The sequence below is a fragment of the Epinephelus lanceolatus genome, chromosome 2 (genome assembly GCF_041903045.1).
Source record: "Epinephelus lanceolatus isolate andai-2023 chromosome 2, ASM4190304v1, whole genome shotgun sequence".
Lineage (NCBI taxonomy): Eukaryota > Metazoa > Chordata > Actinopteri > Perciformes > Serranidae > Epinephelus > Epinephelus lanceolatus.
Genome location: NC_135735.1, coordinates 2,364,287 through 2,389,043, shown reverse-complemented (window position 1 = coordinate 2,389,043; position 24,757 = coordinate 2,364,287). Strand labels below are relative to the sequence as shown.

General features: G+C 41.9%; 2 protein-coding genes across 2 annotated transcripts in view; both read left to right on the top strand.

The window, feature by feature from the left end:
* The first annotated feature begins 447 nt into the window (after window positions 1-447).
* Window positions 448-3,788, top strand: LOC117251020 (G2/mitotic-specific cyclin-B2-like). The gene is made up of 8 exons (XM_033616974.2): window positions 448-616; window positions 796-906; window positions 2,029-2,304; window positions 2,385-2,543; window positions 2,618-2,854; window positions 3,145-3,285; window positions 3,384-3,494; window positions 3,568-3,788. Exons 1-8 carry the CDS (start codon window positions 587-589, stop codon window positions 3,676-3,678), a joined length of 1,176 nt encoding a protein of 391 aa, XP_033472865.2. The 5' UTR covers window positions 448-586; the 3' UTR covers window positions 3,679-3,788.
* A 5,876-nt stretch (window positions 3,789-9,664) lies between these two features.
* The window catches only part of LOC117259977 (CD82 antigen-like), a 48,034-nt gene continuing 32,941 nt past the window's right edge, over window positions 9,665-24,757 (top strand). Inside the window, exon 1 of the mRNA XM_033631820.2 lies at window positions 9,665-9,891. Coding sequence (XP_033487711.1) covers window positions 9,680-9,891 — 212 coding nt within the window. The 5' untranslated portion in view covers window positions 9,665-9,679. The remainder of the gene's footprint in view (window positions 9,892-24,757) is intronic.

Sequence of the window (24,757 nt, the reverse complement as noted above, 5' to 3'; positions counted from 1 at the left end):
GAATTACCCACAAGTCCCTGTTTTCTGTCATGCATATTGTAAGAGGGCCACCTCATGGGCCCCAGTGCAACTGCCCTCCCTGCACAGTCTGTATTTACACCCCTGGCTTCAAAAGTGATAGTACCAGCAGCATAAAATGTAAATACTCACTTCACAGTTGTGCTTGAGAAGTCCTCTATTTCCTTTGTTGTTTATCTAAATTTAAATAAAGCATATTTTTCTTTTGAAAAATGTTCATGAGAATTTCATTATTTTTATTTATTTATCTGTTTATTTAATAACTTGATTACATTTATAAATAAATAAATACATCATAAGTAAATATTTTTATTTTTCATCATTTTAAATTCAATTTCCATACCTCTGACCTCATTGGTTTTTCAGCCAATCAGAAGCGTTCTCCCGAAGCTGTATCCAATCAGATTTGACGGAGCGCTATTTGAAAGCTGCAGGTCTCCATGTTGTTTACCTGCAGAAATCGGTGTCCACGGATCTCGTCGGTAACTCGTGTCGGTCTGAGCTGAACATAAATCACCGTGTCGTTTCTTTAAGTCACGGTTCGGTCTCGTGTCTGTTGACGGTAAACATGACGTCTGTGGCGGAAGCTCGTGCTGCGGTGAGTAAACTGTAAGCTAGCTCAGTTAGCATGGTTAGCTAACATGAGCTGTGTTTGCTCCCTGCTCGGCTCGTTGTTCTCCTGTGTTGTTCTCATGTTTGTTAGCTGACTTTTTCCAGCAGGAAACATTCGTGGAGTTTGTGCCGAGTGTCTGACTTTAGTGTCCGTGTGTGTTTCAGCGGCTCCCGGCCGCAGACAACCCGCTGAAGATGGTTAAAGCCACCGCAGGTGTGAGGAGAGCTGCTCTCGGAGAGATTACCAACCGTCCTGGAGCAGCAGTCAACACCAAGGTAACATGATGATGGAGGAACATCACTGTGTGCTTCAACAGCTGCTCTGCATGTGCTCTTATTACTCCTTCAGCTGTGGTTCATGTTGTTTCACTTGTTCTCAGAGCTGTGAATCACATCAGCTCAGTTTCCTCTCAACATGAATCATTAATGACACACTTAAAGGTTTTAATGTCGGCTCACATTTCAGTTTATAGCTCACTGATGTTTTACTCTCTGACACCTACAGCCTCTCATCTGAGGGCAGGACAGGTTGATTCACTTTACAGCAGGGATCAGCAGCCTCTGATATTACAAGAGACATTTTTGGCCAAAAAAAAAAAAAAAATCTGTCTGGAGCTGCAAAACATATTTGAGCCTTATAATGAAGGTAACGCTGCCCAACAAATAAAATTATCCTGTCAACATTACTGATAGGTCTAAAGGTGCATTCATTAATATGTTTAACCACAAGGTGTCTACTCTGCAGCTGGATTTATTTTTTTTTTTCTTCAAGAGATTTTATTTAGTTTTCAATTTTGATAACAAAAGATGACACAACAACTGAAACCGAACAGGCAGACTTTTAAAACTTTCTCCATGCCACTGGTTGACAGAAGGAGCTCTGGGTTTAATTCACTGAAATAAAATGCATCTTGTCTCCAACAGGAGAAGTTTGTTCAAGAGTTTTTGCTGGACGCTCGTTAAAGAGCCGCTCACCTGGAAGATTCAACACAAACAGACAAGGATCCGTTTGGATTTAGTTATCAAAGATTTAAGTTCCTGTGAAGTTGGATATTTTTGAATATATTGTTACTTTAACTTTGCGGTGTGGCGTGAAGGCAAACAAATCAGTCCACTCCACCCACTGTTTAGTTTACTGTTTCTCTGAGACACATCCCTTTGGATGTAGAATCCGTAGGCAGAATCAAGACGACCTCCTTCTATTGAGGTTGGTCTCAGTTTAAAGGAAAAGGTGTCAGGCTGCAGACGTATGATGCACATTTTAACTGACAAATGTGAAAATATTTTCTGTACTCATTGTATAAGCTACACAATTTTTACAGTCGGACTATAGTTCTACAACAGCGACAACTCAGAACCTCATTTCTGAATCAATCTGCATTAAACTTGTTTCCTCAGAGGACCGGAGCGACCAAAGCCAAACCATCTTGTGCCCAGAAAGTGAAACCTGTGGTGCCTCCATCAGTCCAGGTCGCAGCACCTGCAGATCCCCTCCCCCCAGTGTCAGAGGAGTCAGCTGACGTGTCCATGAAGGAGGAGGAGGAGGAGGAGCTGTGCCAGGCGTTCTCTGAGGTGCTGCTCACTGTGCAGGACGTGGACGAGCAGGACTCAGACCTGCCGCAGCTCTGCTCAGAATACGTCAAAGATATCTACAAATATCTGCACGTCCTGGAGGTAATTTATTCCCTCCATCCGCCCAACTCTCTGCCCCCACCCTGCACTGCTCTGTGTGACATCAACGTCTGTCTCCTCAGGCGCAGCAGGCTGTGCGAGCCAACTACATGCAGGGTTATGAGATCACTGAACGCATGCGAGCTCTTCTGGTGGACTGGCTGGTCCAGGTTCACTCCAGGTTCCAGCTGCTGCAGGAGACTCTGTACCTCACAGTGGCCATCCTGGATCGTTTCCTCCAGGTAACGACCGTCTCAACGCTCTTTTCTCTCTGTGTTTGTGAGCTGTGTGAAAACGTTTCCCCGCCGTGCTGCAGGTCCAGCCGGTCTCTCGCAGGAAGCTGCAGCTGGTTGGTGTGACCGCCATGCTGGTGGCCTGTAAATATGAAGAGATGTACGCTCCAGAGGTCGGAGACTTCGCCTACATCACAGACAACGCTTTCACAAAGTCTCAGATTCTGGAGATGGAGCAGCTGGTTCTGAGGACGCTCAACTTTCAGCTGGGACGTCCTCTTCCACTACACTTCCTGAGACGAGCCTCCAAGGTGGCGAATGTGAGTTCAGCCATGAATTTACCACGATATATAATTTAATGATCAAGGATGTGGAGCTCCATCAGTTCTCAGTGTGACCTGGTTACATGAACAGCTGCAGGTTTTCTTATCCTGCAGTATTAAGCTGATCAGTCTTTAGCTTGAACTTTAAATATGTAGACTTCAGTTGCCGTGAACAGACTGTGTGCAGACAGCAGGTTTAAACACCATTCTTTGACTAGAAGAGATTAGTAAAATGTGTGAAGTGTCCACCAGAGTTGTCAGTGGCCTCCATGTTGTCTGTGTCTCAGTCTGACGTAGAGAAACACACGCTGGCCAAGTATCTGATGGAGCTGACCCTCCTCGACTACGACATGGTGCACTATCGACCCTCTGAGGTCGCTGCTGCTGCGCTGTGTCTCTCCCAGCTGCTGGTCGACGGGCTGCCGTGGGTGAGTTTTTTCTGGAGTTAAACAAACATGTAGACTTAACGTGTTCAATGTGTGTAATGTTTCTCTTTGCTGCTCTTTAATTGGCCGTCTCGTCTCAGTCTCCCACTCAGCAGCACTACTCCACTTACGACGCGGCCCACCTGAAGCCCATCATGCAGCACATCGCCAAAAATGTGGTGACTGTAAACGGGGGGAAGACAAAGTTCCAGGTGAGTCGACGGACAGGAAACATGTTAAGATGTTGTGTTGAGCGCAAACTAAAGTGAGCTTGTTCCTCTGCAGGCCGTCAGGAACAAGTACTCGAGCAGCAAGCTGATGAAGATCAGCCTCATCCCTCAGCTGAAGTCGTCCATCATCACCAACATGGCGGCTCCTCTGCTCAACAATCCTTGAAGTCAGCTTTAAATTTTATCAGTGGACATTTCACTTGCACTTTATTTTAGATTGATCTCAATCTGTGGAGAAACTTCTAGTTTTTAATAAATGTTTTTAATTTTTGATCATAGCTTTGTGGTCTGTTCAGAGATTTGGGTACGTGTTTGATTTTAATCACTGATGTCAGATCTTTGTGGTACGACAGAATTTATTTGTGTGCACCTTGAGTCAGAGCCTGTCAGTCAACCTGAGCTTCCTGTTTAATGAGAAATGACCTGGTTTTAAGCAAACAGCAGTCGTGGTAGACGAGACAGTGGGACAGTGACAAACTGTCTGAACACTAAACTTTATTGGGAGTGGACATGTCTTTATCTAATATGGAGTTGAACTGGTGGACTATGTTTTTAAAATGATCTGTGGAGCTTAGTACTAACTGAAAGTATGCTTTACCTACCAAATGGTTGTATTTTACAGACCTGGACACATGTCTATTGTGGCTCTAGTTTTCCATACACAGGCAGGTAGTGCAAGATATTTCTGGGATGTTTATATTTGAATTCTTTTCATAAATTATTGAACAAACTTCTTTTGTCTTTGACTTTTTTGTTGACAAACTGCCAAAAATTCTTCTTGCTCACTAATGTTCTCGCTATCAGTACGTCCCAGTTGATAGTGTGTTGGTTAACTTGCCAAAACTTCACCAGCTAACAGGATCCTAACTCAAGTATTATGACAAATGGTGTGACTTTGCCAACAGTAAGCCTGAATCCAAATGTCCAGACTACACCACACTTTAATACTCATGGACTTTTGGGTGTGTTTCTGGGAGTGCTTAGTGCTCCAAATCCACAATTCATCCAGTCCACAAGAGCCTAAATCAGACTTTCTGCAGACTTCCAGAGTCTGTTTGGGGTGCAGACCTCACTGATTTAATTAACCAGTTTATTGCAATACAGACGTGATGTTTTTTTTTTTATCCTAACAGCTAACTAAAAAAAAGCTTTGTCTTATGTAAAAGTTACTGTAGCCTATTAAAACTTTACTTGAATGTTGTATGCCAGAAATGATATTCAACATGATACAGAAATAAGCTATTAGTCATTAGTGTAAAGTATTTTCATGAGGGTCACTTAAGCCTCGTTTCCACCAAACCCTTTCAGTCCAGTCCCTGTGGAACTAGCAGTAAGCCTTCAGACATGGTACCTAGACCCTCGGTGTGTTCAGACAGTCCTCTTAAATGTGGGCGGGGTTGTTGTCACTCACTGCTCCGTCCAGCACTCGCTGTATTTCCTCATCAGCGGTGACACAGATGGAAGTCTGCACCTGGTTTATCGTCCACAGAACGAGGCTGCACGCCCACATTTTCACAACAAAATAGAACAGGCTGCAGTGAGAGTCTCTCTCCATGGGATATTTAAAAATAGCAGCTTTGTGCATTTAGTCCTTCTCAGGCAAGCTCAGGGGTTTAGTGTTGCTGTAGCCCACAGGAAGTGAGGATTAGAATATATGACCTTCACATAATCCGCTCCAAATTCATCTATATTTTTAAAGTCATTACTAAAAGTGTGTGTCATATAAAAACTAAAGTGATGGTCAAAGTTGTCACAGTGAAATTTAAGGTGTGCTGATGGATTCACGTCATCAACTCATGCATTGAGTAACATTACAAGTTAACGTTCCACCTTAAAAGTTGCCGGCAGTTGGCCCAGTGAATGAAGTTATTTTTTTCTCTTTCATTTTATAGTTGTAGTTTACTGATGTATGAACAGAGGTTACATAAAACCAGAGTGAGCGTCCTCTACTGACCAATCAGACTGCAGGGTTTCTAGCTCCACCTTTTAGTACCAGATCTGTGTGCTAGGTACCCCAACAGAGGGGGGACCAAACATGGGGACGCTAAGGAACGCTTCTGTTGGGACCATCCACAACTTTACACTGTGGAAACCATAGACATATATACGTAGACACCGCATCGAGCGCTGAGCCGTACGTCAACGTCGCCGCCATATTGGATGTGGCAAGGCTGCGCTGTAAACTAATACAAGTGAATGGACTTAATTTCATAAAGCGCCTTTCTACAAAGAAATTTATGTTAATGCCTCTCGTTTATTCATTCACACACACACTAATATACTTGGGAAACAGTTAGGCACCAAAAACAATGTATTTGATCTTCTCAAATGGCTAAGATAAGAACTTTATTGATCCCACACAGGAGCAATGCACCTTACATCAGCTATAGAGAACAAGGTAGTGCCGAAAAACAATGCACAGTATAGGCTATATGTATATATATATATATATATATATATACACACGTGTGTGTGTGTGTGTGTGTGTGTGTGTGTATAGTATAGTAGGCCTACAATAAAAATACAAGACATAGTAAAAGGACAGACAGATACAAAATAGCAAATATTTGCATATAAACTAAAACGCCAAAGGTTCCAAAGCCTTGAGGTGAACCTAACCCTACTCGTGGCAGGATTTGCAAGCGCTGAAATTAAGCTGTTTGGTGACTCAGATATCCTACACAATTACACTTTTGGGGCTTCTGAGGCTTGCGCTTCCCTTCCTTCAGAACGGTACTCCATGCTGGGGAGAGGAGTTGGGGGCACGCTGTCACCCCCAGTGACTGCCGAGCAGGCTCCGCCGACTCCGGCGCTTCCCTCTCCTGCGATCCCGAGCACCAGCACCAGCCCCACGGGCCCGGCCGGGCGATCCATGGCAATGGCACCTCACCAAGTCCGTCATCCGGCGATCCAGAGCCGCAGCTGTTCCCTGGTCTTCGATCACGCTTGCCTGTGTTTCCAACGCTTCTCTCAGAGTGGAAACTTCCTGGCTACATATATATATATATATATATATATGTATATACATATATATATATATATATATATATATATATATATGTATAGGCTACTGTGTATTGTTTTTCGGCTGATGTAAGGTGCATTGCTCCTGTGTGGGATCAATAAAGTTCTTATCTTAGCCATCTGAGAAGATCAAATACATTGTTTTTGGTGCCTAACTGTTTCCCAAGTATATTAGTGTGTGTGTGAATGAATAAACGAGAGGCATTAACATAAATTTCTTTGTAGAAAGGCGCTTTATGAAATTAAGTCCATTCACTTGTATTAGTTTACAGCGCAGCCTTGCCACATCCAATATGGCGGCGAGGTTGACGTACGGCTCAGCGCTCGATGCGGTGTCTACGTATATATGTCTATGGTGGAAACAACCTGAACCGAACCGAACCGAACTGAACCGGACTGCTTGGTGGAAATGGGGCTAAACAGAACCTTTAAGTTTTGGTGTGTTGAGCTCTCTGGGCCACCGTACAAAAGGCTTCACACAACTTTTTCTACATTTACATTAGTCCTCCTTCACCTTGTGTAACTTCTCCTTTAAGTGAAGCTGAAGGATCTGAACACTTGACCATGACTCTCACATCTGACGTCTCTTTCTGTGTGTCAGTAGAAGAAGAAATAAATGAGGCCACTGTGATGAGACGTAACCGCAGTGAGAAAATGAATCCTGGCTGTGAGTCTGAGGTCACAGTGTCGTTAATCCTGAGCGTCACTCAGCTGTCATCAAACCATCTGAGGTCCAGCAAGAGAAACCGTCTCCTCAGTCGTTGGCTTTGTGTCAACGCCTGCAGCAGCGTTACACACACACATCAGCCACAGTCACACAGTCAGCCGTACACTCATGCAGAATAAGGCCATTTAGAGGCTCATGTTCCCTCACACTGTATGTGCTGTGGTGTGTGGAGGAGCATTGTACTCCTCAGACTGACCCTGACTTCACCACTCCTCCTCCTCCTCCTTGTCTACACTGACTGATTGGTGCTGAGCTGCTGATGCAGGACAGAAATATTACCACAAGTTATTTAAAAAAAACCCCACACATCTTGATTTTGTTCTGCAAATATGAAGAATTTTACCGTTAAATACGTGGTGAATATTTCATTGGCTGGTTTCAGCATTTTTAGACATAGTATTTATTTGAATTTGAGTAATTTTAGACCAATAAATTAAAAAAATAAAAGATCATTATTGACTTTTTTGTCTGACTTTGAATATTTAAAAGTTGTGAAACAGTAAACAGATATTTTTTTAGATTAAATAAAGACTAAGAGTCCACACTGTGAAAATACTCTGTTGCAAATAAAATTAAAAAGTTCAGTAAAATGTTAACTGCATTCATTAATTTGAAATCACTTCACAGTCTCCCGCCTGTATGGGAATAACAGAATGAGGGGAGGGGAGGAGATTTTTATTGATTTTTTAATTCAGTGAAAATTTAACGGAATTAAAAAGAATCAGAATATACACTATATACTTCACATTGGCCTCATGAATGTAATTATTCAGACATTAAATTAAAAGAAGTTTGCAGCTGCTGACTTTTGTGAAGATGAATTACAAGTTACCTGCAGACTGTCCTGCTGCTGCTGCTGCACTGCCCTCGTGGTTGAGTTGCACCTCTTTTGTTCACTTTAGTACAAGTATGTAATCATGTATTTTAAAACTGTCCCCTGTAAGTGTCTGACTGTTACAGCTGATCTCATTAGATTATTCTGACCCAATAATATAAAAGCAGGGTTTTACTGTTGTTGCTGGCTGAGGTGGAGCTCATTATTCGGAGCTATTAATAAATCATTATTAGTTATTTTTGGGGAGGGGCTTATGTTCAATTTACAAATCTAAATGGTTGTATTTTGTATTTTCCTGCCTTCTAAACAGACCGAACAAGCCAATCCAGTGAGTTTGGAAGGCCTGTTTTCTTTCTTCTTACAAATTGACATCATTTATCAGCCAGAAACTGTAAAAACAGAAAATATTGTTGGATTTTTTTAAATTTCCGACCATCCTTGGACACACATGCTTTAATCAGAAAAAAAAACATGACCAGATCTGAGCTTAAAACAGTGATATTTCATCAGAAATCACTTTGTTCTACGTCTCATTTAAAGTTTGGCTCAAACTAAACTGTTTGCATGAACTGACCAGCAGCACATCAAGAGTTAAAAACCGAGGCTTTGTCAGCTTCAAGATTTTGACTTCAACTTTTAACTTTTAACTTTCAAACATCAAAGGGTACATTTAAAAAAATCTGATAACTGATCTGTGGTGGAGGGTCATGGATTTTCCTCCCGTCACTGAGGGAGGCTCAGGGTAAAATATCTGTGCTTTCAGCTCCCCCCTCCTCTAATACATAAAGAACAGTCCCTAATTAGTTGTAATTTTTAAATTGATTTAAATGCATTGAGGACTTTTACTTTTAATATCTTAAGTAGACTCTTACTAGTAGTTATTTAACAGTAAGGTGTTATATTATATATGTATATATATATATATATGTATGTGTATGTATGTATATATATATATATATATATGTAACATTTTATTAATATATATAATTATTCAAATGTGCATGTTGGATTTCTGAATTAAATTAAATAAAGTAAAAAAAGTTTTTACTATCCATAATTTTTACTATATACAGTTTACTGTATGATGAAATAAAGTATAATAATAATGAAATAAAAATTAAAATAATCAATAAAAGCACTAAAATAATCATTAAAAAAACAAAAACAACAATAATAATAGTAATAACAACATAAAATTTACTGTATGATTAAATATTTGCATAATAATGATAATAATAAATCTGAAGATAATAAAACAATAATAAAATAAATAAAATTTAATATAACAATAATTCAAGCATAATAATAACAATAATAATAATAATACATGTGATTAAAATAACAGCAATAATACAAGCAATAATAATAATGATAATAATAACAACAGTAATAATTTTGGGTGTTCAGTCTCTTTGTCCTTTGTTCTTAATAACCAGTGTAGTTTCAGATGAGTGTGTTTTAATCCTGTGTTGTTGGAGCTGCTGTGTGCGGGGCTGTGCGGGGGGCTGTGCGGGGGGCTGTGCGGGGATTTAGGGGTTAAAGCAGGGCAGAGTTTGACTGGTTAGTTCCCATATCTGCCACATGGTGGGGACCAGAGGAGCCTCAGAGCTGCTGCTGCTGCTGCCTCAGTCCGCAGATTCTCTGCTTTGTTGTCGAGCAGGAGGTCACTCAGTCCGAGCACAGTCTGCTCACAGCGCACACAGGAGCCGCACACAGGACCAGGACCAGGACCAGGACCAGGACCCGCACAGACTCGCACTGAGCTTCTCTCCGCTGTACAACAGTAAAACTCGGTGAGTAAAGCTGAGCTGTTGTTGATCAGTGAACGGAAGCTGCTTTTCTTAATGCAGGGTTTTAGTGAACACGAGGCGCGTGAGGCTGCTGGTGATCGATCATCGGATCTCTGATTGATCGGTGCTTTGTGGAGACATCTTAAAGCAGTTTACTGAGTTTAATGATGAGAGGAGGAGGAGGAGGGCTGACGATGATGATGATGATGATGATGATGTGGCGCCTGTGAGACTGATTTATGTTTCTGACACAATGAGGAGCTTCACTATCACACACACACCACTTGTTACTGTGGGAGCTGCTCACACACACACACACCGTGCAACTTTAAACTCTCAGCTCACAACTCAGTCAGGAACAGTTTAATATCTCAGTATCTGTCAGAGGAAGATCCAAAACTCATCACAAGATTCTGTGAATGAATCAAAGTTAGTCAGAGGTTCTTTACAGCTGTGTGTAAGTCAGTGTGCAGCTGTGTGTGTGGGTGTGTGATGTGCTGCAAACAGAAAGTGAAGGTTAACTTGATAAACTGTTGGACTTTCACCAAACTGGATTTTGTACCTTCACACAGAGCTGTGTGACAGATATCAGTAATCCACTCAGACAGTATGTGACCAACAGTTAAAAGGATCTATTGATTTTAAATTAGCTTTATCTCTAGTGAGGATTTAAACACTTTCAAAACAGCAATATTTAACTTTTCTTTTGCTTTGAAACAAACCAGTATCTGTCTGTAACTGGTAACATGTGTCTCCAGGTCATCACCAGATACAGTGGTGATACAGTGTGATTTCTGTCTTTATTTTAATTTCACTGCCCCACAGAGGTAAAACTGTTCCATATTCCACCAGAAAAAGACAAAGTTTGGAGGAAAGTCTTGAATCAACCTGATTTTTCTGGTTCCTGTTGTGTTACCCGCTGATTGAAACCATCGTGAGACACTCTAACTCTCTAAACTTTATTAAATAAGAGTCTGACTCTGGGATGCAGAACTGGTTTTAGTTAAAGAGCTTATTCACAGAGACATGTTTAAACAATCAAAGCCAACGGAAGAAACGTGCGGGGAAAATAAAAGTGGACTTTCAGGATGTTTGTGGCTGAACTGAAGCAAAGCTCAGATACATTCATCAGGACATCATCTGGTGTGTGTATTTAATGCACGCCGCTTCCTTTTCACGTCGAAACATCGAAACTCGCCGTGACGAAAACTCACCATCTTCACATTAAAGCATCGTCAAGGCCCTCAGGCTTTTTGAGCACATCTGAGGTGGATCTGGTCGACCTGCTAGTCGGAGTACACCAAAGTATGAAACATGTAATTTGCTGTTAACAGTAGGTGGCGCTGTAACTATGACCAGGCCCGTGTGGAATCTGCACCAAACCCCACAGATTTTAGAAACATAGATGCTGCTAGTAAAAGTCAGATTGTCGTCACTGTCTCCTCCACCTCCTCGTCCATGTGCGTGTGTTGTATTCAGTTCCGATAAAATCAAAGTTGTCGTGAGAAGAAATGTCGAGAATGAGATTAGCTGTTAATAGATTGTAAATGTTCTGTCTCTCTGCTCCATATTGAACCGTCCATTTTAACGGCCATGTGTCCCACATTTGGTTGACTGATTGCTTTCTTGAGGTATTTCAGGATTAAATCAAATTTCTCATTCAGTGTTTCAACTAAAATCTACTAAGACCTGATCACACAGAAAGTGTTTTAGCAGCTGGAGGCGGCTTTTTGTTATAGTTTAAATGACAATGCTTTGCTATGCGCTTCGTGTTCCTGCGCTATAGGCGCCTGCCGTTTTTGCCAGAGCGTTCTGAACTCCTCGAGATGAAAAAATCTTCAACTCAGAGCAGAAAAGCGCCCCACGTCATCTCTGCTTTTGTCCCATTGTCCAATCAGATGATTTGAGAGGCGGGGCTTCTGTGGTGGTCACGACAACAAGATCTCTGTTTATCTGCTGACAGCCTCTCACCCTCAACCAGAGCTACAGACAGTACCCTCTGCCTCAACATGGCAGCAACTACACACTGATTACTGCAGGATACACACAATAAATAAATGCTAGATTGATTACATAGGAAGGTTAGGGTGAGGAGGTGATGGGGTGGTTGCCTGGCACCAATAAAAAGGTGCAGCAAGCGTCTTTTTATTTTTTTATTTTTATTTTTTTAACTTTATTTAAAATAACCAGTCATGTTAGTGTGTATAGAGGCAACATGTTCTCACATCTAACTGGTGATTTAAGGGTTAATTTCAACCAAACCAGAGTTTGTGATTGTTGGAACATTTGAAAGATGAACCAAGATGGTTTCTGTGAGTTATATTTTGCGTCTGTCGAGAGTGTTGTTTTACGATGATTAAATGGAGTCTGGTGACAGTGGTTTCAAGGCTGCTTCTGGTTAAACATAAAGGATCTTACTCTTTTTCTAAAAATAGATTTTATTTGTGATTTTCTAAAACATTTTAACAATACACAAACAGACATAAGAAATACAGGACAGAAAAAAGATGACGAAAACAGTTGAATAAAAAAGAAATATCAAAAATAATCACAATAATAGTTGTAATAAAGATAGTGATAAATAACTAAGATAAAAGGTAACACACTGCCAGTTAAAGGAAAGAAAACACAATTATATGTCAGGTGGTACTATGAGTAGTAGGGATGCACCGAATATTCGGTAACCGAATATATTTGGCCGAATATTGCAAAAAAACCACACATTCAGTATTCGGTGGAATAAGTGAAAAGCAAAGCCGAATAACAGCAGCGTGTTTTGATAATGCGATCAAACAGCGAGGAGGGTGGCTGGTTGATTTTTATTTTATTTATTTATTTTATTTTGATCCCCCCTATGTTAATCACTTATTGATGCTGTTTTTGAAGTATGAATAAGTCAATAAGTAATTTATTCCATTGAAATATCATTGATGTATGATAGAAAAGTGATTTATCTTTTTATAAATGACAAAAGGCACATCTGCCTCATTTTTGCTGTGGTATCGTGATACTACTCAGAACCGTGATACTTTCACTGGTATCGTACAGTGGGTCCCAATTTTGGTACCGTGACAACACTAATCTGGAGGGTTCATCTGCAAAAACTAATGAAAAACTAAACAGCGGTACTCGGTATTTGGCCAAGCGTTTGATTTTATTTGGCTTCAGCTTCGGCCACAAATTTTCATTTCGGTGCATCCCTAATGAGTCGGTCATGCACAGGAAGGTTGAAAGACAGCATCCATGAGACAGCAACCATGCGTGGTCAGGGAAGGTCCAACAGAGACTGAGTGTCGTGGCGGATCGAGGCACAGTGTACAGTCCAATGTGGTCAGTCAGCTTGACTCTTTACCTTTTTAATATGTTCTATAAAGGGTCCCCAGATTTTAGAAAACTTGATGTGGAAGTTAGACAGAGTGTAGCGGAGTTATTCAAGATGTAAACAAGGAACCATGTCATTTAGTCATTTTGTAAAGCGAGGAGGGGAAGCTGATCTACATTCTATGATTATACCAAATACAAGGGCTCACTGTGCTGCAGGGGAAGAGTCAAAAAAGAATTTTACTCTTTAACACAAAGGTCTATCTCTGTAGGGATCATTTCATAATCCTGTCAGACACTTAGAAAAACAATCTGAGCCTGTCAGTGACAAAAACAAGTGTAGTGGATGTAAGTTAACGATGCTCAGTCGTCTGCAGGGATTACACTGCAGCATGTTTCACCGCTGTGGACTGCAGCGCTCTCTGTCAACACTGTTTTAAAAATCATTGTTCACATTATTAGACACGTAAAACACAGGAAACAGGTTGAAAAAGTTCCCCTTTAATCCATGAATCAGTTCTCAACAGAATGACCTGAGTGAAGGATTTTTCGGGGGGAACCTTCATCACTGACATGTCGGCCAACTTTTTGTCAAACTTACACAACAACCAGCTCTCCGTCTGCGGGTGTATCGACTGTGTGTGTGAGGACTGGTCTGTGTTACAGATGGGAATGTGGGTCAGTGCTGTGCGTGGTGGCATCGGTCAATATTTCAGATTCCCCCCCCCTTTCCTCGACATGTGAGGCTGTAAATCAGTTGAGCTGCAGGTCGAGCTTCACTACAACATAACCTTAATTACCTTTCCATACACGGGGAACAGAACCGTGTGTGGTGTTGAATGGATCTCACTGTGCTGCAGTCAGCAGCTGTCAGACGTCAATGTTCCACCTTCAGGAACCAGTTTGTCTTCATTCTGAGATCTTTCCGTGATGACTTGAACCTGACACCACGCCTGTGTGTTTAAAATGTAGGAAAAATGTGAAACGGTGTTGTATGTGTGTGTTGTGTTGGATGTTTCTGACCAAAACTGAGAGGAGCTGTGCGTCATCTGCAGCCTGTCCTCAGCAGAGACTCACCCACTGGGAGTCTATAACCTGTTTACCCTGTTCGCAGGAATTGCCCTGAAGAGTAATTATGGGTTTAATAAGGTTTGAGGCACTCAAGCTGCTCACATTTCTCCTCCGCAGCAGACAGCATGGTGGAGTTGAGTCGGAGCCTGTTGCTGCAGAAAGAAGTGAAATATTCAAGTTTGATAAAAAGTTGGTGAAAATCTTTAAATCACAGAGAACCAGATAATATTTCACATTCTTCTTACTGTCAATAAATCCAATGAAAAAGACTAAAACCAACAGTGAATGTAGAGACTAACAAGTCCACTGTGTATCTGCAGCGTGATTAATCCTCCTCCTCTGTGCTGTAACGCTCCTATCTTAAATCACATCAGTGATCCACGGACGACGTTTACACGCAAAGAATGTTCTGGTTTATGCCCTCAGTCTGAAAAACACATCGGGCTGCTTTCACAAACAGTGTACAAACAAATCTGTACTCAAACCATGCAGCCTTTAAATTATTATTATTAACACAGTGCATAAAAGAGTCTGATCTGCCTCTGAGTATGTGTTGATATATCACACCTGAGGTCGTGCTGTTGTTCTGCGGCCTCGTGCCTACAACTGAATCACAGCCGTGTTGATCTTCAGTCCAACAGCACAGCCTCGAGTGTGATCTTACATTTATGCTGCTTTCACACCTGCCCTGTGTGGTTCGGTTCAATCCAACTCAAGTTTGTTTGCCTCCTCAGGTGTGAACACACCAAAACAACCAGACTGAGACCTTCTTGAAGAGGTGGTCTCGGTCCGGTTCCAAAGGAACTCTGGTGCGGTTGGTTTGTGGTGAGAAGGTGTTCTGACCTGGATGTGAAGCAACTGCAGTCACATGACACATTGTTTGGGTCAAACATGAGCATGTTACAGTCCTGGAGGATTATTAATGTGCACCTCCTCCTGTACTGCCTTAATATGCACATTCAGCACATCCAATGCATCAAAACATTGTTTTCTAGTTGGAGCCGCGCCTCGTTTTCAAACTGTATGGTTTGACTAAAATGAACAATGACAGCAATATAGTCCACGATGAGCAGCGCTAAAATCAGCCTGCGTAGTTGTCCCTCCATTGTGACATTAGAAAGTGTCACATTTATCTTGCAAGTGTACTCTTCTTCAATGTTTGCTTTACTTCCTGGATTTTTCCCACATGGAAATTCTGACCAATCAAGAGCAGCTTTCTCACACAAGGCATTTGATCTGGTCCTCTTGTAAATGCTGCCGTGAGAACACGAACCAACCCAGTTATGCAACTGTAACAAAATTAGTCCCTGATTCGGCCCAAAGGAGACGACTCTAGGGCTGACAGCAGCCTTAGACAGCAGTTCTACAAACACCATTTATCAATAGTAAAAAGCAGCAACAGGTTTTATTTGGCTTCACACACACAAATAGTTTGACCGCTGGACTGGACTGACACTAGCTCGTTATTTTGTCTAAACCAGGTCTTCACGTTACCACAGACCAGCTGCTGTGTATCATGGAGGACAGTGGTTTCCAAATAGTGGGTCGCATGTCCGTTCTGAACGGACGTCAAGTGACTCGCAAACATGTCTAGTTTGTAAAAAACATTCTTTAGTGTGAAATATGTTGAATTTCCAGCACAGAGCTGCATTTTTTTAAGAGCTGTTTCCTGCCGTAGAGTGAGCGACTAACAGACAGGTGCTTGACAGAGACAGTAAACTAGCTTGACGACATGTCCAAACACAAGTATGACTCTGGCTGTAATAAACTGTGTGGGCCTTGATCCAATGACTGAGGAGAAATCTGGTCCCTGTGGCTGGACCTGTGGGAACCACTGATGTAGGCTACATCTGTGTGTCTCCATTTATTTAGTGACCAGTAACATCAGTCTGTTGATGGTCTCTTTGGTGGAACACACGTGATGCTGATGAGTTAACAGCTTTATCAGTACGTTGCATCGTCCTCTGATGTCATGAGCACATACCTGGAGATTTACGGTGAAGTATTCAGGCCTCTTTCTGACTGTTCATTATTTAACTCAAATGTTATATGTTTCATTTTGTGCTGCACAGTTTGTTACCTCCACCCTGAACCTGGGCTGATTAATGGTTAAGGTGATTAACGGCTCAGAACAGCTGTAAAGCAGAGTGATACCTGCAGAGTTAAAGTCCCAGCACTGTTTTATCAGGTCGCTCGGTCAGGACTAACTGTTGTGTGAGATGACATATCTAACCTTGATGGTAGATATTACAGTCCGTGCCTTCAGGGGAGAGACCGACAGAACATGTTTGACGACCGTGACAAACAACTTATCGACTGTCTCTGACTGCCATTACAGTTGGTCACAGATGGTGTGACGCTGGTGTGTTGAGGCCTAAATGTGTGTAGAAACAGCTTCACCTCTTCCCCCATGATACTGTAACACATCTCCAGGGAAATGTGTTTCCTTCTATAGAGATACTGTTGCAGAGATGTTGTTGTGGCAGTGTGCTGACTGCAGATAGCTGACATGTGCCCGTTGTTTAGATTCTGATTGACCAACATCAGCGCGGTGGTAAGAACAAAATCCGTTGGTACGCAGGTGTCATGAATCCAACTGGTATTCTGCATGTGCACTCATTTTATGCGCAGAGTAAGAAAGGCTCGTTTACGTTCAGCAGTTGTTAGTTAGATGTCATACGAACTGTTGTATGAGGATACGTTGCTTCAGTAGGAACCAATGGGCTCCGAGCTGAGAGCCACAGACAGGAAGTCAGACAGTATCCAGAGATGGACTAAAGGCTCAGACACGCCAAACCAACTTCAGAGAACTAAATGAAAGCTGCGTCAACTGACATCGCATGTCTCGGCCAAAAACGTTGCACAACCAGCGCATACGTTCTGTGCCTGCGTGAAAAAATAAACTCTCTATTGCAGCAGATGGTGGAAGCCTGTATCCATCATCCAAAAAACAGGAAGAGCGTCTTGATGCTAGTTAGCCAGTTAGCACATTAACAACACAATCAGAGCATATTTACCGTGTGCCAGTGAACAACAACACAAACCAAGAGAAAAATAATCTGACCTTATGGAACATGTTTGTTCTGGTCTCACTCCCTCTGGACTTTAGCTCTTTGTTTACTTTCCTCACTTCCGTTTCTCTTCTCGTGCGCTGAGCTGAAGTGACAATCAGAGTGATTTCATTCACTGACGGGCTCTGCTGTGCTGAGAATTGGACAAAAAAAAAAAAAAGCCAGTACAGGACGCAGGGCTGCGGACTGCGGCGACAGATGCTCACCGACAGCCGACTGTTGGCTTGGTGTGTCAGGGCCGTCATGTTGTTGGTTTTGGACTTTTTATTGGGTTTGTGCACAAAAACATATAAAATCCCAGAACGCTGCTGTCGACTCATACGAACTTTATTTACAAAGACAATCAGACAAAAATTCAGTTTCACTCGTTATTTTATTTTTTTATTTTATTTACCAAATAATAAACTGATGAATTGATACTGAGGAAGAAAAGCTGCAGCCTTCAAAGTAAAAGCCTGACAGACTTGGTGAAATTCGACCCTGTGACTTCAGGAGTATGATCGCAGTGATGTGTTTGAGTGTAACAGGAAAAAGCAGACTCAGTATTGTCAGTAGCAGAGATTTGTGTTTGCAGGCTTCACGTTGTGGGAGTGAGCGCCAGAGTTTGGCTCTAAACAAGCGTGAGATTTCAGCGACTCCATTTTCCCACACACACACACGCACACACACCTCCCCCTCCTGCAGCATCGTCATGGAAACCTGCACAGCTTGCTCCTTTCAGTTGACGGGGAATAGAGACGTCTGAGAGGCCCAAACTGGTTTTGCCACCGCCGAGCGTCAAACACTGAATTAATGATGGTAGAGGGAGAAGTTCAATCAGTGACGGGCCGAGCTTCGCTTTGTTTGGGTGACTCCCCCCTTTCCTCCTCACTCTGTACCCTCCATCCTTACACATCCTCACACACCCTCTATCCTCCATCCTCACCCATCATCCTGTGCACGATAGACACTCAGCGGCTGGTGTTTGCAGCAGACTGTAAATATGCGACACTTCCATTGCAAAGAATTACTTTTCGCCGTCCCCACGTGTTGTTGCTCCATGCTGGTAGTTGCTCTTCTTCTTCTTCTTTTGGCATATTAACGGTAGACTAGAACACTTGAAGGCGTGCATGCTGCCACGTCAGGTCTGGAAAAATTGCAATTCCTGGGTCAACGTATTCTCATAGAACGGCTTGTATTATATCCTACAAATTTGCACCACAGGAATGTCATAGCATCTTTAACGTACAGTTACATAATAAGGTAAAGTTACGGAGGTTATTTTTAGGAAGAGATGCATGGTGAGGACGTACCTTGAAATGACATGTTCATTCACAGGGATCCGAACACGTAACTTCAGGAGAAAGTCAAGAGCATAAGTCCGTTTTTTGTGACCCATCCACCCCAACCTGCCTCCTTACAAGTGCTCAGACTGCTTTCTTGTTAACCACCATCAGCGCATTGGTCATGTGATCGCAGCCTTTCGAAATACGTAGTTCTACACACTTCAGCCTCACTGCTAGATGACACTAAATCCTGCACACTTAACCTTTGAGTAGGTTTTCAGTATTTAAAGTAAAGATAAATATTACTTTCTGCACCAGTAATTTGCTGCAGTTAGTTACATTTAGCAGCTCCATCAGGACACTGAAGCAGAAAACCAGACGTTTATCCTGAAAATGAACCCGATGTTCTGTACTTGAACACAACAGAATGATGCGTTCACAAGCACATGAACAGAAACTGTGAAAATCTTTTTATCACAGATTATTTAAGAACTACATTAACACTTTGTTTCACTCACCTTTTTCCCACATCAACATTCTCAAGTATAATATTTATGTAAATGTACCTTTTACCTCTGGTCAGGTTCATTAATATCTACAGTTAATGAGGATCTCAACTAAGGTCAGAAATGATCAGGCGATTCACTGACAGAAAACTAATCTGCAATTTTTGATAACTAATTAATTATTTTAATCACTTTTTAAAGCAAAAAGCCCAGAAATGTAATTCCAGCTTCTCAGATGTGAGAATTTGCTGTTTGTCATCATCCTTGGTGATGGTAATCAGAGTACTTTTGGGGGTTTCAGACTGTTGGTCAAAAAAAAAAAAAAAAAAAAATTGTCAGCTGGGAAGTAGTGCTGGGCATCGTCCAAATGTTTCTGATGTTTCACAGGACAAAAGATCAATCAAGAGACGAGCTGGTGGATGAACTGATCATTTTAAAAGCTGTAACTTGAACGTTGTCATTTATTTAAACAGATTTGTGGCTTAGTTTTGCAGTTCATCCATACAGGTTGTATGTTTGTATGAACATGTGTTTTCGTCAGCTTCAGTTTGTCTCCACGAGGTGAACACACCTTTACAACCTCTCAAGCTGAAAGTCGTGTCCGGTGTCTCTGAAGACAAAGTCTCATGGTGAGAAAAGGGCGTCTTTCAAACACCCGCTGCTGTTTTTATTGTGCGGGGGAAATGTAAGGCTGAGCAGCCTCACCGTGTGTCGAGTTTCTCCTTTTGTTAGCACAGAGAAAAAACTGTGTGTGAAAGCTGCCAGTGTTTTGTTGTCTGGTCAGAGAGACTGTGAGGAGGGAGGGAGGTGTGTTACTGAGGAGTTAGAGGGGTGTCGTCAGGTGGAGGTGGAGCTGGAGGAGGCAGCTGCAGAGATTCATCAGCAACTATCAAACATGATTGATTCACAGTTTCAGTCATTTTTCAACAAAAAAATTTAAACACTTTCTCCTTAAATGTGATGATTTGCTGTTTTTCTTTTTCATATTTGAGAGTAAACTGAATATTTTTGGGACTTAGACTGTTGGTCAGATAAAATGAGCAGTTTAAACATGCCAACTTGGGCTTTGTGTTTCTTTTCTGCTGTTTTTTTCTGACATTTCATAGAACAAATGATGAACTAATAAATCAAGAAAATAATCTGCAGATTCATCTGTTCTGTGAAAAACATATTGAAAGTGTTTGAACTGTTGGTTCAGAGTTTCCCTCAGAATCAGAGTCCAGATGTTCTGGTGCCCAGTGTTGGGGAAACTACGTTAAAACCAAACTACGAGCTTCTCCACAATGAAAAGCACAAGTTCAGCAAGTTAACCAATATTAACCTTTAAACTATAAACAGAGCATCAGATAATCACTTCTTTGTTTGTCGCTGCTCTGCTCGTATGAGATTTAAATTTCAGGCTACAAATAGATTCTGAAGAAAAGAACAGCGAGGGAGGAGCGACAACAAAAGAGTGTATTGTTGTTGTTGTTGTTGTTGTTGTTGTTGTTGCTGCCCCCACGCTCGTCCTGCACATTTCTGCATGAGTCAAAGAGTGTGTAAGAGTCTCTGATTCAGTTCTGCCTCTGTCACATGATGAACGTGTCATTAATGAGGACGAAAAAACTTGTTTACAGTCCAAGCCGTCAAATTAACACGTCATCAAAATGAGTTAAAAATGTTCGTACAGTAACAGCAGGGTGCAAAAGTTTAACTCTCAGCAAAAACTGCATGAATATTTACCCCATCATGTTTCTGTAGACCTGCAGCTTACAGCTATTTTCATTATTGATTAATCTGCAGTTATTTTCTCTTTTTTTTTTTAACTTCATCGCCATTAACAGCAGTGAACATGCGATTAACTGCAGAATCACATCGCCTTGAGGGAGGGTTTTACCTGACAGGAATACACATGTGGATGAAGATTCATCATACAGCATTAGAAGACACACAGCTACATATGTGTACACCCTCCATGGACTTAATTATACACGTCCATCCATACACACACATCATAAACACATTACTCACATGCATAGATACATACATATTACACATAAGCTTGAATCCACAGAAATTAAACCTCAAATTAATTTTAAAACATTTTCTGACCAAGCTAATCAATAACTGCACATCTCCTTTTGGAGGGTTTATTTTCTTGATTTAATCAAGTTTTTTTTGTCTTTAAAATGTGACAGCGTGCCAGCTAGAATTTCCCAGAGCCCAGGATGATGAATTCAAACAGTCCAAACTCCACAAATATTCAGTTTACAATCAGACACAACACATAAAAGTAGAAGAAGCTTTACGCAGCAAATGGTGTGGATATTTTTTTTTCTTAAAAAATGATAAAAAAAAATTGATTAATCATCTAGTCAGAATTTATTCATAGTAAATAGTTATGTTATAGTTTAGTATATAAATGTTAAAATGTAGTGAAAAATACTCACTTTGATGATACCATGCACGCACTGCTGATGCATGCAGTTACAATGGGATTAAAAAAAGAGAGAAGAGCTTTGGTGAGTTGGCTTCAGCCCAGAGTTCAGTGTGGTGGTGGCTCTGGGGCAGAGACTGTTTCTGAATCTGGTGGTGCGTGTTTTGATGGAGGCCATCACAGGTGATGAGCAGGATGGAGTCTTTCAGGATGTTCTGTGTTTTCTGCAGTGAGGTGAAGATGTCCAGGGTGGGTAGCTGCTGGTGTACGATGATCTGTGCAGTTTTTAGGAGACTTTTGAATCTACAGGACCACACATGGACACACCAGCCCTTTTTAAACAGGAATCGTGCAAATTTGCAGGAAAGCCCAATCAGTCTTTTTTCAGCATTGGCAGTATAAAAACAAGTGCAGCAAAATGCCACCTACCTACTTTTGTTTATACAGAATGTGCCTTTTTCGGGGCAATGGGGGGCGTGAGCAAGTAACAAAACGTGTAGCTCAGTGTGTGACGTAAACAGTGACGTGGGAGGGAAGCCGCAGCTGGTCAGTCCTTCGGCGATTCTCTCGTAAGTCGGCCCGTTCTTCACCGTCCCCGTCATCTGACGGTTAATGGCCTCTTCGTTTGCGAGGACAAGGAGGGCGCGCAATTCCTTGTCTCCCCAGTTGCTCATCTTTACAGTGTCTGTCAGGTTTGTGTTTCTTTCTTGCTACTAGCTGCTCACTAACTCCTGCTATCAGCTGTTTCCTGTTTATCCACTGCCAGTGGCTCGCACGTGCAGCGTCATCAACAGCTCCTCCCAGAAGTCATCAAGAGCCCCTCCTGCTGTGGAAGGCTGCCTTGTTTGCTTAAACCAAAAAGGTTCCACCAATATGTCTACCCTATGAGGCGGAAAATTGGACACCTTGGATCAACTCGCCAATCCGGCTCTGTGTGTCTAAACGCTCGCAGCTTGCCGGCAAAACGGCCCAACATTCATCAAAAACCTGGCAGTGTAAAAGGGGCTGGTACTGTTTGTGAGGACACTCTGAGTGGAGCAGCAGAAGAATAACACCAGAAGCTGTTGTGACGGGTTTATCATCCTGAGTGTCCCCAGGAAGTACAGCCACTTGTGTGTCCTCTTGACAAGCGCTGTGGTGTTTGTCATCCATGAGAGGTCCTCTGTAATGTGTGAGCCAGTCAATTTAAAGCTGGTCACCCTCGCCCCGTCTGTGCAGTGGTGAATGGACACCCTGCTTCTTCTTGACATCAGTTATGAGTTATTTTGCTTTCTTGACGTTACAACTTAAAACTCACAAACACACCAAAGTCAGAAGAACGACTTTCTAACTCGGGAAGGAGGAACATTCGAGGAGCATGTTCATTCAGCACGAGTCTCTTTTTAAGCCACAATGGAGAAGATTGAGTGTTTCCAGCTCTTCAAATGTAAATATCAGCTGGTTTTATTTGTCTGACATGATGTCACCTTTGGAGTTTGGACTGTTGGTCAGAAAAAAATCGATGTCAACATGTTAGCCTGAGACATGATAAATAATGAATATTTATAATGACAAAAATAAAGTAACTGTAAATACGTCAGTTTTAAGTTAAATGTGGTGGATCAGACTTTCAGTGGAGTTAAATCTGGTGATTTTGCGCTGCATCTGTGAGAGTAGTTTTCTTATATTCTAACATTTTTTTTGTCATCAGACAGTAAAGTTGTGAGAGCGAGCGAGCGTGACGTGAAGCGCTGCCATGGATTATAAAGCCGCAGTAAACAAAAAGACGTGAAGACATTTGCCAGGAGAGGAGTTTATGAGGGATTATCTCCAACACTGGGAAACTGAATCAGAGCGGAACATGAAGCCGGAGCAGCTGATAGGAAAACAAACAACAACAAATGAAACAGAAAGTTGCTTCACGTTTCCGTCTGATGGATAATCCCCCCGCAGCTGCTCTGACTGTGTGAATTATCCAGCAGGAATTAAAAACAAAGATGTTTCAGACACACGTCAGTCGTTTGGACACGACGGCCGGCTCGGCTGCATTTTCTCACAAGTGGGTGTCAAACAGAAACCTGCCTTAACACACAGACAAACATACGACTGAGACGTGTGACACATAATGAAATGAGGTGGAGATGAGGTAGTTACACAGTTCCTTAGAGAAATGAAAATGAAAACGAGAATGGAAAATGTCACATATTTAGAGTCTGACAGCAGCCTGAAGTTATCACTCAGTCAGCAGAAAATATGTCATTGTACGTTTCCTTTCTACAAACCATGGATACATCACATTTGTGCTTTACAATGTAGCAGATATGTGTTAACGTAGTTGGGTATAGAGCTGCCCCCCCGACTAAGAATGTTCCTAGTGGACCAACAGTCCTCATCAGGGTCCATCAGTGGACCATCAGTGGACCATCAGTGGACCATCAGTGGACCATCAGGGTCCATCAGTCCTCATCAGGGTCCATCAGTGGACCAAGAGTCCTCATCAGGGTCCATCAGTGGACTAGTCTCCTGCATGTTTCTGATATGAATGTAATGATTAAATGATATATTTTGGTGGTTTGAGTTGAAGGTGTGAGAAAGAATAGTATCAGTAACATTGTTAACACTGTGCTACATTACAGAGAAATACAAACCGTACTAATGAACCTTCATTAATATAGGCCTATATTTTATCTCCAAGTGCACGTCACACACTGAGCGAGCCGCCTGTTAATGACGCTGTGGGCTAATGGGCATGTAGCTACTTCCATGTTTCAGATGATACGTCATGTTTGTAGTCGACCAATGAAGATGAGTTTACATATCACCTTGGGTTCGTCCTTCACCTTCTCAAAATGATCCCACACTTTGGATTTCCTGCCCGACATGTTATTAACTAGCCTGTGGAATAACCGCAGGTACCAGCCCTGGAAATTAACCTGACTCCTGCCTGACTGCTGAGCGTGGACACTTCCTGTGTCTGTCCTTTCAAAGTAAAGTCACACATGCTCCAGTCATATAGGTTTGGATTTATTTTGACAAGGCGCAGCTTTCACTTTTCTTTTTTTTTTCCTGTGACTAAGCGACCAATGAAATCTTGCTAACTAATGACCTTTCTGGTCGACTAATGTTTGGTCGACTATCAGGAGGCAGCCCTAGTTAGATTCAGGCACAAAAACTACTTGGTTATGGAAAAGATCCTTTGGCTTAAATACCTGGTTTCGTGACACTGTCCCAGCAGGATCC

Bases quoted from the DNA above. Each gene is read 5' to 3' on its own strand.
- LOC117251020 (XM_033616974.2), top strand. From the start codon at position 587: ATGACGTCTGTGGCGGAAGCTCGTGCTGCG. The intron at 2,305-2,384 runs GTAATTTATTCC...CTGTCTCCTCAG, and splicing joins AATATCTGCACGTCCTGGAG to GCGCAGCAGGCTGTGCGAGC. The intron at 2,855-3,144 runs GTGAGTTCAGCC...TCTGTGTCTCAG, and splicing joins GAGCCTCCAAGGTGGCGAAT to TCTGACGTAGAGAAACACAC.